We start from the raw sequence: 12,546 nt of genomic DNA, 5'->3' as shown, positions 1-12,546 counted from the left end.
ATCCAATATTGCGGCTTCCGATTTACGAAAAAGTGGAAATACAGTCAAATACACATCAATTTTGGTATTTTGTAATCGGTATGAAGTCTACAGATCAAAAATTGATATGCGACGCCATTTAGAAATCCATGATGGCGGCTTCCGATTTCAGATTAAGTGGGAAATACTATCAAATACTCATCAATATAGGTATTTTTGGAATCGAGATGGCGTCTAGAGGCCGGAAATCGATATTCGACGCAATTTTGAAAATCCAATATGGCGGCTTCCTATTTCAGAAAAAATGGGAAATGCTGATGCCGTCCCATCAATATGGGTATTTTTGGAATCGGGGTAACGTTTGGAGGTTGGAAATCAATATCAGACGCCATTTTTAAATCCATGATGGTGGCTTCCGGTTTGAGGAAAAGTTGTAAATTCTATCAAATACCCATACAAACGGTTTTTTTAGAATCAGGGTAACATCTAGTAGACGGAAATCGATATCCGACGCCATTTTGTAATCCAAGACGGTGGCTTCCGATTTGCGGAAAAGTGTCAAATATCCTAAAATATGGTTATTTTCAGAATGGGGATAAGACGTAGATGCCGAAAATTGATGCCACGCCGTCTTTAAATCCAATATGGTGGCTTTGGTTCGGAAAAAATAAACTGTTTATTGGGCTGACATCTAGAAGTCAGAAATCGATGTCCGACACCATCTTGACATTCAAGAGGGAGGCTTCCGATTTCAGAAGAAGTGTGTCAAATAGCCTACAACTGACATCGAATATCGATTTTCAGCATCTACGCGCAGGCATGGAAAATCATTTGCATTCATTTCATACATTCATTTACATTCATTTGCCTCTAACTTTTTTCTCCAACAGCATTCCGCAAAATTATGTATAGAACTTTTGTAGGTTTTGTTATTAGCACCAATTTTGGCTCATAACTCATGTCTGTATCTCTTATGCATCACGAACTAGAGCGTGCAGAACTTGTTACTGTTTTTTAGTGAATGTAAAATACATTCACTGAAAAACACTAGTGGCTTCTGTTCGCTCTGGTTCGTTATGTATAAGAGATACGGATTTTACTTGTTAACAAAAGTTGTAGCTAATAATAAAACATACATCATTTTGCGGAATGCTGTTTAAGAAAAAAGTTAGAGGCAAATGAATGTAAATGAATGCACGAAATGAATGCAAATGATTTTCCATCCCTGTCTACGCATCGTCCTCGTTCCGAAAATACCCAGATCTTAGGGTATTTAACAATTTTTGTGAAACCCGATGGCCGCCATATTGGATTCCAAAATGGCATCGGATATCGATTTTCGGCATCCACTCGTTGTCCCCATTCCGAAAATACCCATATTGTAGGGTATTTGAAACTTTCTGAAAGCCTATGGCCGCCATATTGGAGTCTAATATAGCATCAGATATCGATTTTCGGCAGCCACGCGTTGTGTCCGTTACGAAAATACCCACATCTAAGGGTATTTGACACTTCATAAAAACCAATGGGCACTATCTTGAAATCAAAAATCGGGTATGGATTTTCAGCATCTATGCAGTATCCCCGTTCCGAAAATATCCTATTGTAGGGTATTTGAGACTTTCCCTGACCTCGATGGCTGCCATCTTGGACTCCAGAATGGCCTCGTTAATTTAATTTTCGTTGATTATAAAATAACATATTATTACTACATATATCCCGGATGCCATCCCTATCGGCATCCGATATTGTGCGGATACTATCCGGATACTATATTTTGATGCATGCGTCGCCAGGTCATGACAAGTCGAATGAGCCCCGAATTGAAGTGAAAGTGGAAAAACGAAGGAAGCAGTTCGACAGTGAGCATTCATAAGGGCGTATACGCGATGATCGATTCTCTTCATCGATTTTTTCTTTTCTTAATAACTCGCTAGATTTAACGTTTGTCGGTGCGTTTGTTGTTGCTTTTGAAAGCCAATACAACCTATTACAACTCTACATTGAACAAATTCTACAAAATTGTTTCGCTTAGCTGTAGCAATGCAAAGAGAAAAACGATGAAGAGAATCGATCATCGCGTATACGCCCTTATGCATGCTCACTGTCGAGTTTTCGAGTCATTCATTGCGTCAATTGAAACAAGTCTTTGCTTCAAATGAAATGAACTGAAGCACTTGACAAACAAAACAAGTGATAGTCCAGTCATGTTTGAAAAAATGAATGTTCATCGTGACTCGATAACAAGAAACATGATGACTTACACGAAAATGATATTGCTGGAAATGAAGCGATTCTGCTATTCAGAGTGTATATTTATAAACCCGTCATTCTTCGCTCCACGACCTTTTTGAACGCTGTATGAAGTTTGCATAGCTGCACTAGCGTCTTTCGCAATCGAATACAGTCATTGACTGAAGTGTAAAAGATTTGGCACTGGGTTGTTCCTAGAATACTTCGCTCAATCCAGCTTCATTCCAGGGGGAAGACGATCCACCAGCTCAACCTTCAAACCCGCGTTATAGATGAAATCCTCGACTCCACATGCCTCTATCGTAGCTACCAAATTTTCAACCGTCAATGCGAAGTTGACCAATGCACAGTGGTCCAGAATGCAGATTTAGGTGGAATGATATGTTTTGAGCCTGAAATTGAAACTTTAGACTAAAAGTCTCTTCTACAAAGTTGTTCCTTATAGTTAGGTCCTCATTTTTATGACAATGAATTCTAGGGTGGTTCCTATTATCATTAAAATCAAAAATCTAACTTTTTTGTTTGAATAAATTAAGGTATACATTCTTCAACAAAGTTATAGCTGAGCTAACTTCAAGCAACTTTGTTGAAATTAACTTTTTTGTATCTCTTAAATTGGCCCATTCAGAGCTATTTTCTTGAATTGAGTTAGGGTGCCTCTTAAAAAAACAGTTTTTTGCTCTATTTTTCTTATTTAGAATTTCTCAGAAAAGATGTCTTCAGATAACTTTAAGAAGGCGCAAATTTTTGCTGCACAAAGCTTGTCAATATCTTTCGCCGATCAAGAGTTATTGACGTTTGTATACTACAAATATGCACTTTTCAAATATTAATATCTCTGGATGGGGCAAACAAAAAAAAAGTTTTTTTGCAGCATTTGAAAGGGCGTATGTTATTCTCAATAATATGAAAAATTGGAGGTATGCTATTTTTTGAACTCGTATAAAATGAATTTGAATTTATTCATATTTTTTACTATATTTGAGTATATCTTTTTTATTAGAAGAGATACTGGCAACAAGTTCAGATATAAAACATTCGTCTTAAAGAGTTTTAAAAGTCTGGCACGAAGGTAGGTTCTGACCAGAACTGACCATTTGGAGCTGGGGGTATCTGCCGTGAGCCCCGGACTCTTGGAACTGGAGCTGCCTGAGAGGCTTGCAATGATGGATGGAACTGGACTCCTGAAGCTGAAAACTGTCGTGAATCCTGTGATCGGTAGTTATGAGTAGCTGCCCAATGAGCTTGCGGTTGTAGAGACTGGTTTCCTCCTAAAGCTGTCGTTGATCGATGAATTTGAGGTCGATAGAATTGGTTTTCGAAAGCAGGCGGTGGAGGCGGTCGTATATGAAGTTCTGGAATCGGTGCGGGTGGCTGGCGATGCTGATTATCTGTAATAACAGCTGGCAGCGGCTTGCGGAATGGATCCACTGGATAAGGTGCCGGTGGACGACGGAACAGGTCTGCTGTCACTGGAGGCTCCTGTATCCGGCTTCTCGATCTTGAATCGACTTGAACTGGCTTTCGAGGTGTCGACCGTTGATTAGGAACAAAGCCCTGCAGAGTTGATCGTGGTTCTGCCTGCTCTTCTGTCGGTGCCTGTTGAACGACACGTTGCGGTTGATCATCGTACATATCTTCTTCAACAAGGCCGGAATCATAATCGAACTTTCGAAATCTCCTCGGATCCAACGTCATCATTACTCACCACAGTTCCATCGTCGTCGTCATCTTCTTCGTCAATGATTCGATATTTTTCGTCGAGAAACCTTTGCTCCAACTGCTTCTGCTCTTCCAGCTTCTGCAACAGTCGATCAACCTTGCGTTGTTTGCTTCGATTACTGCTTGCCTTTCCGCTGGACTTCGTTGATCTCATAACGTTGGGGGGTGGATCTACCGGATGAATCTGATTACTTGCGCCGAAATACATGTGTGGATGACACTGGGGGCACATCCAGGAATAATTCGCTATGTCGCGACTTACTTCTACACAAGAAAAATGATACCACTTGTCGCAACCATCACACTGCACCATTCTACTATTGTCACGTTCATTACACAATTCACAATGACTGAACCGAGTAACCCGAACGTTTAGGTTCGGATCATAACGCGCGTTGGGTTTCGCGTTAACGACAGCGTTCATCGACCGGGCGGGAATGTCTACGACATGGGTACCAGTATGCATTTTGGGTTTGGCTCCCTTGGTTTGAGCCTTTTTAAGATTGACAACGTCAACATTTACCTGAGAACTAGGAAGGGGAGGAACTCCTTTTACCGTAGCTGCATTGAGCCTTGCGCCTGTTACCGTTGAGCCCTTCGCTTCGCGTTCCGCGTTGGTCACGATTGTGAGGCTTTTGGTTCTGGTCTGCATCGGTTGCCGAAATTTCCTTATCTGCTGCACCACCGATCGTGCCAGTAGCGAAAAGTTGGCTCACAGCACCCATGGCAGAACTCAATTCTGACATGGAAAGGGTTGATGTTTTGCGTGACATCCTCGATGTTCTTAAAGAATTTTGTAAGATGTTGGGTGTTAGTTGAAAATATCCTATGTTTCGAGAATATACCGTTCGGGTTATAGGTTTATTACAAAATTCTTTAGTATTTACTACCACTCAACTGGTTTGTTCGACGTTTGCCAAAAAAAAAAAAATGTGTCGTGCAATCAAAATCTATCTCTACTCGAGCCTCTACTGTTCCGACAAAGAAAGATATCCAAACATCTCTGTTCTTCTATGTCAGTTTGTAGGTAATTTAACTTGTTAAGATAGTTTTAAATCCAACAAACAGTTTTAAGCTCAACAATAGATGTACCGTTATTTACTAAGAATCGTTTATCTGTTCACAATTCGCCAATATTTGTCATAGAACATAAGTAGTTTTCAGGTACAAATGTAAATAAATTTAATATTAAGATAGTGTTAAGCACTAAAGTATTGTAAATTATTGTCCACACTGCAATTCTTCAACATCATTTCTCGCTCTGGTTGCTGTTTTCACACCGAGGTGAACAGAAAAAGCTCAGAACAATAGGTGTTGTTGTTTATGTATCCACCGTCCCGTATTCCGACAATGGGTTTGACCATCTAAGTCAACTTTTCTGGGCGTGTGGGGCTTAGCGGGCTCGTCGAAGTAGCGCAACCAACACGGACCGTTCGGCAGTGATGGATCGCTCTTTTGGGACTTTTTCATTGCTCTTTAATATAGAATGCTTACGTTAAATTCAATTGAATTCTCAGGTAACTTATCTTAAATCAGTTTGGTCACTAGCGTGCACAGGAATCTTGTAAAGGAGGGGCAATTGTTTTTTCTATGGTGCATTTAATCTGGGGATGAGGAGTACTCCAAAGTGCGTTGGAGATGGTGATGTCCACCCACCACTGTTTCCCTACTGTTCAATTTAGCTAATTTTATTTATTTTTTACTCCGGTGGTGGTTCATCTTCTTCAATGGATACTACTTTCAGACAGCCAATGGAATTGACACTTTTACTGAAGTCTGAAGTTACTCGTCTGACAGATAGTGGTTCCAATCCTATGAGCTTGCATCGGTCAGAATAAGGAGGAAGATTGGTCGGATCATTCCAGGGAAGTTGTCTCAGTGCAAACCGTAAGAACCTTTTCTGCACCCGTTCAATCGTGAGAACATGAGCTACATAATAAAGGGACCAAATCGGAGCAGCGTACTCCAGAATGCTACGAACCAACGAGCAATAGAGAGTTTTTAAAGCGTGGATGTCGGTGAACTCGAAAGCGTGGCGACGGATGAATCCCAGCACAGAAAAAGCTTTGGCAGTGGTATTGCTCACGTGTTCGTTGAATCTGAGCCTCGAATCGATGGTATCGTCAAGGTCACAGATGGACGACACACGTTCCAATGATGCAGTTTCCATTCTGTATTGATGAAGAATGGGGTTATTGACCCGCATGCCGTTATCGCCACACCATACCAGTATAGTATCAATATCTTCTTGTAGGGCAATACAATCCGGAAGAGAAGCTATGACACGATACAGTTTTAGGTCATCAGCGAATGAAAGCTTAAACGAGGAAAGCTGCAGACACGGGTCATTTATAAAAATGTTGAATATTAATGGTCCCAGAACGCTTCCTTGGGGTACACCAGACGTGACTATTTCAAGGTTTTGTAAGCCCTTATGTGCTGTTGTAGTTACACACTTTACTTTTTCCGTTGCGAGTATGTTGAACTTGGTCATTTTCAGCGAAAATTGTAGTTCTATTTTTTTTCAAATTTTGACCTAAATACCATACGATCATTAAAGAGGTTTAACAAATATGTAACGACTGGAACAAACGCGCACAAAACTATTTTAACAAGCGAGTGCATGATTGTTAACGGAATGGCGACTTGTGCGAAGGATTGAGCATGTCAACCCTGTCCTAAAGTACCGCCAGTCGGGGTGACAGAAAATGATGCCGAACATTCAACATGTTTTAAAGATGATATAAAGGACAAACCCGAATTTATTGCAACGCACATAAACAGCTGTAACTTTTTAACCACGGTAACAAATGACATTAAATTTTCAGAGAAGATTTTTAGACGAATTTTTAGTAACACAACAATAGACCAAAGTTTCATGGCAAACTAATACCCACTTTTCAATTAGGGAATCCAAAAGTTGTCTTTAGACTTTGTACAGTTGCAAAAAAGTCCATTCTCGAAAATTTTAGAACTCTATGAGCTTTTTTGAAATTCTTCTCAGAAGTCCTCTGGAATTATTTTTAGAACTCTTCTTCACTTTTACTCAGAACACCTTGGAACTAAAATTCCCTTGGAGTTTAAGAAGAATATCCTCTGTATGTTCCAGAAATTCTTACCAGTATTAGCTTGAAATTATCCTCGGAAATTACTTGAAATTTTCCTCAACATCCCTTTGGAATTTCATTCAAAATTTAAATCTCTCGGTATTCTTTTCGAAATTATCTTGTATTCACTAGAAATTATTCGCAGAATTTTCATGAAATCATTCCCAGAAATATTTTCTTTTGGAAACGTCCTCAGAATTCAAAACCCTTTACGTTCTTCTTGGAAATCAAGTTTAATTTGTCTGTCCATTCACCAAAACGTTGTAGTTTTTCTATCCGAAATTTTCAATAAAACTTGCCCCTCCATTCACCAGAACTGTGCAATTTTTAGATCAGGAATTTTTAATTCAGCTTGCCCCTCCATGCAGCAGAATGTTGCAAATCATACACTAGAATTTTTCAATACAAACTTTCCCCCAGAAAATTTAGCACCAGAACATTTGAATTGACCAGAACGATGCAAATTTTCCACCGTTAATGTTCAATTAAAATTGCTTCTCCAATCTTCTGATTGGTGCCGATTTCCTTTTTCCATTTTCCACCAGACATTTTCAAATAAAGCTTGCCCCTATTTTCATATTTTTCACCATAAATTTTCAGTAAAGCAGCTTCCCTCCAGTCATCAGAATGGTGCAAATTTTACACCAGAAATTATTATTAAAATTTGTTTCTCTATTCAGCAAATTTAAGACCGAAGAGTTAAGAAATTTTCATTAAAGCATGCTCCTCCATTCACCAGAACGGTGCACCAAAAATTGTCAGTGAAGTTTGTTTCACCATGCACCTTTGTGCAATTTTCAGGCTTTGCCTCTTCATGCAGAATGGTGCAAATTTTCCACCATAAATTTTAAATGAAGCTTGCATTCATCAGAACGATTCAAATTATACACCAGAAAAATTTATAAACCTTGCTTTTACATTCACCACAGTGTTGCGAACTTTCCACCAGAAATTTTCATTTAAATGTGCACCTCCAAATTTTTAGGGTGATTCAATTTTAGAACTAGAACTTTTTTCTCGATTTACCACCACTAAGGTGAATTTTTAACCTTAAATTTACCTTTTTCTTTTAACCCTCCATGAACAATCTTGAAAAAAAAACACACCAGAAATTTTTTGAATTCACCAATGTGGTGCAATTTTTTGACCAAAAAATTTCATTAAAGTTTGTCTCTTCATGCACCTTTGTGGTGCAATTTTCAGGCACCATCTCAAAGGAATTGACGCAATAAAAGGGTTTCAATTTTACCTTCAAATCAAGTTATCAAGAAATCTAGATGTTTTTTATCATAACTTTGAAAATGTGGAAATTGCCCCACCCTGTGCACGCCAGTGAGTTTGGTACTCCTGAATCTTGATGAATGTGGGCGTCTTAAAAAGAAAGAGAAGGATTAGTAATTTCCATTTAATTCCACTACTTTATTTGGTAATCCTTGACAGATACGCGTATTTCGTCTACAATGTGCAGACTTCTTCAGTTTCTTGTACTAATACTCGAGTATTAGTACAAGACACTGAAGAAGTCGGCACATTGTAGACGAAATACACGTATCTGTCAAGGATAAGCAAATAAGGTAGTGGAATTAAATGGATAATACTAATCCTTCTATCTCTCTCTCTTTCTCTTTATAATTTAGTGCTATTAATTTTTCTATCAAAATTCAAAATATCGGTGCGAGCCACAATCTATATTTTCACTAAAGCTACACTCGAGAGCGCTCTCAAGTGTACTTTTAGAGAAAACACAGAGTTTGGCTCTACGGTGTGAATATTTTAAATTTTGATAGGGAGAATAATAGCACTTAACTATCTATTTTAAGATGGGTTAAATAAAAATACAATTGGATTCAACGCAAGCATTCTATATTAAAAGTAACGAAAAACATCCAAAAGAGCGATCCATCCCTGCCATCCGGTATTCGGTGCATTACGGTATTAGGAAAATAATTAAAAGAATAAATTGGAACGGACGCATCAAATCGATCAATGAACAATTTTCGTTATTGTTGTCTCCATAATTAAGGGTTGGTTGACTGAGCACGATAATAGGTTTACCTATTCTTGGTGTCGGTGATTAGTACAATGATGAATACAAGGGAATTAAAAATCCTGTGTGCCAATCAGTTGATGAAACCAGCAGAAAAGGTGAACGAAGATGACTTTGCTTATACTCATAACCGGATTAATTAAAAAAGTGGTATTTTAAGGATCTGTATCTGTATATCTGACAACGCTACTGTGGATCTGCAATAAAAATCCTGGTGCAAAGATCGAAAAGAATAAGCTATAACCTAATCAAGTGGACCTTCCTTTGGATGCGCTTCAGCAAAACTTTCAAAAGCTGATATAACCGTTGCTCAACTGCATTTAGCCAAGAAGGCGAATAACTAGCCGAAATATCCCACATGGTTAACTTAACTTACTATTGATCGCTCCTCGAACGTCAATCTTCCCTCGTTCTATATTGTTTGCGAATTGAATTCAATTCCAGGAACCGGTCACTTCCATCTATAAGTATACTGCTACTGGTGCGATGCCACCATTAATCCTTATCAACCATTCCCGCATTCTCAGCACACGTAACACAATTTTATCGAACTGGCTTCCCATGCTCACAGAAGAAAAACAGCTTTCCTCCTTTATCAGGAGTCTCCAAATTGACATTACACCATGCCGCCTTAAATGCATCGGTAGTTCGGCAGAGCAGCAATCCCTGAGTGCCGTCGGAAAAGCTCCCACTCAGGGAAAAGTGTCAAGCAACTCATTCTCACTCCTCTCCTATCAGTATTTTGCCCCCGAGAGAGAGAGAGTGCCTCATTCTCTCACGATCCCGCCACCGACGGCGACGAGGTTGGCCACGACCAGCTTCGAGTCAGTGTGGTGCGCCATAGCGCGAAAGGAATTGATTTTAGTCCTGACCGACCGACCAAAGTGGACTGTGTGTGTGGAGTCTGGGGGTGTCCTCTGCAAAGGAAAGAAAAAATCCAGGTTTTCTAACCAGTTGATCGCCGCAGGTTGGCAGCTCGCAGAGAAGCGTGCGAGGTGAAAGGAGATCCGGTGAGGTGGTGGTCAGCGAATTGCTTTTGTTGCGATATGGGGAAATAGCGTGTGACGGCGGCGGGGACCTCGTGGAAGCGGGAGTTAGCTCCAGTTAATAACAGTCAATATTCGGCGGTACGGATATCCTTAAAATGTTGTGTTTTTCGCTGCTGCTGGTACCAGGTGTGGGAGTGTGAGTGTTTGCGCGTGAATGTGGTCAGTTAATGACGTGCTTTATCGCGTGGTGGCCAGTTGCTTTGGCGTTTCGCTGCCAGTTTCGATTTTTAAGGTCGCTCGTAAAATTTCATTCGGAGCAGTCTGTTGATTCAGGACGGAGGAATCCGCGGAGAAATCAATAAAAGTTAATTGTGCTGACTTGGTTGTGTTTTTTTTACCCCGGCTGGATTGGTCGTTCGTTGAAGTGTGAGAATTCGTGATAGCAGAACATTCATATAACTCGAATTGAATGGGTTATAAATTTTCAGGATTTATTAAAAAACGATGTTTTCTCTGTTTTTTTGCAGGTTGGACTGGTGGTTAATAAATCGGTACTCAAATCGAGTGTGGCAAAATAACAATGTTTCAACGTGGAAATCCGACGAGTGGAGCTAAGCGCGAGGACGGTGGTAGTTCGGGGAGTTGAATAAAATCGAAGCATAGTGAACCTCTAGCGTGGTTCGCCAGTAGCTGAAGTGGAAGTGTGTGAAAAACGTGACAACGATGATTAATTATGCAACATATAGCAATCGAATCGGTGTAACTCGTCGATCCACCGAGCAGCAGCAGGATAGTAGCAGCAATGGCAACGGCATCTGACATGACCTAGATCCTGTCTGTCGAGAACCTAGAACGAGGGGTCCGTCGATGTTCTTTCCCTACGCTGCTCATGTTGTTGACGTTGTTCTCCATAAGTGTACGTGTCTATTGTAAATAAGTAAGCTCGACGATTCAAGAAGCCTTCGAAGGCTCAGGTGTTGGAAGAAATATTTCGACATAATCCTCTACCAGAAGCGTAGATGTGTGCGTCTTCGTGTGTACAGTTCATTGTAAATAAAACTTCAGGTGCCAGTTCTTTCACCGTTGACGAAACCCCTTCGGATAATTTCTAGTGTACAGAGTTCATAAAGTGTTGATCAGTATCAAGTGCAACTATTCTTAGCTAGTAGATGTTCCGCAAAATATTAATCTAAAAGCAGTTTTCTCCAACCAAGTTTATCTCATACCGTTAAGCAAAGAATAATTAGCGCTAGATTCTAAGTGTTGCATTTACCAAATAAGCCAAAGTAGTGGAAAAGTTACTTCAAACCAAACAGCAAAAAAGTTGATCTGTGTACAGTAATAAGCAAAGCTGATCTAAAAAAAATAAGCAAAAGTTACTTCGTAGTCCTTTCAATCGTGTGAGTGTGATTGTGTATAATAATCATCATCTGTAATAAAGCCAGTAGCATGCAAACGAAGCATTTCATGGCAGCTCAAAACTACCGCATAATGGCAGCAGCAGCAATGGTTCTACTCTAGTACACACTCGTACAAAGCAACTAGAACGAAGTGAAAAAATCACAACTCTACCTTAACACCCCCTCCTCCTTCCTACTTTTCGTCAGACAAAGTAACACTAACTGGAATCCCCAGACCGGGCTAATATACCCCGTGAAAAAAACAAGTAATAATCATAGCCATTAAGCAGAATAAATAAAGTGGACTTACCACTCCCCTCAAATTCTAAGCCCGTTGCAGGTCGAAGGAAAAGCCCGAGAGAAACATAAAAAATTCGGTGAAAAATGACCAACTCGTTCCATTACTCAAATAACTGAACCGAGGGTGCTCATAAAGTTTTTACCGTGAAAAAAAAAAAAAACAAAACGAAAACTAAAAAGTTGAAAATCCACCCTGGTGGAAAGTTTGCTCCGTTGTGGTTAGAGTTTCGAATGGAAGTGTGCAAATATTAACAAAAGGAAAAGTTAATCTTCGCTCGAAACCATCGCAGCCGCATTGGAAACATTTCGACTGATCAGTGAGTAGTGTGTTGGGTTGGAATTGTAATTGGGATGCTATCAATATATTTGCCACGGTTGGCAAAGGAATCTAAGACAGCGGCAGTCAGTTTGGTGAGAGTGTGCAAAAGGTAATCGTAACCCACAATCGCAGTTGTCGTACAATTTGGTGGGAAAATTAGTGTATGTGCCACTCTACTGGAATAAGCAAACGGAGTCACGACGACAACATCGGCCACAATGTCGGAAGCATCGACGCCCAATGACGGACAAGGTGAGTGGAACTTGCTATGCGTTATTTTTTTTTGTAATGGATCATTACTATTGCTTTTGATATTATAAAACAGTGCGGATACAGATTAAGAGAAAAGGGGACTGTGAGGTAGCAGGTGGGGATTTTTTTAAACCATCGGACAGGTTGGGCCGAAGGGTCTCAGAATTTAATGAAAATT

The 12,546-nt window shown here is 39.9% G+C and overlaps 1 protein-coding gene across 2 annotated transcripts in view; it reads left to right on the top strand.

Annotated features, from left to right (window-relative positions):
• LOC135708482 (sodium channel protein 60E-like) overlaps positions 1-12,546 on the top strand; it is a 389,801-nt gene that overhangs the window by 32,824 nt on the left and 344,431 nt on the right. The window contains exons 1-2 of one of the 2 annotated variants that reach the window (XM_065230609.1): positions 10,178-10,235; positions 10,625-12,368. In XM_065230609.1, coding sequence (XP_065086681.1) covers positions 12,335-12,368 — 34 coding nt within the window. In that variant the 5' untranslated portion in view covers positions 10,178-10,235; positions 10,625-12,334. Of the gene's footprint in view, positions 1-10,177; positions 10,236-10,624; positions 12,369-12,546 lie in introns of those variants that run through there. The other variant, XM_065230608.1, reaches the window with a different exon arrangement.

The sequence above is a fragment of the Ochlerotatus camptorhynchus genome, unplaced genomic scaffold, assembly GCF_037179485.1.
Source record: "Ochlerotatus camptorhynchus isolate MF236.1 unplaced genomic scaffold, CSIRO-AGI_Acam_v1.1 ptg000330l, whole genome shotgun sequence".
In the NCBI taxonomy this organism is placed as follows: domain Eukaryota; kingdom Metazoa; phylum Arthropoda; class Insecta; order Diptera; family Culicidae; genus Ochlerotatus; species Ochlerotatus camptorhynchus.
This window is presented reverse-complemented; position numbering and strand designations above follow the sequence as displayed.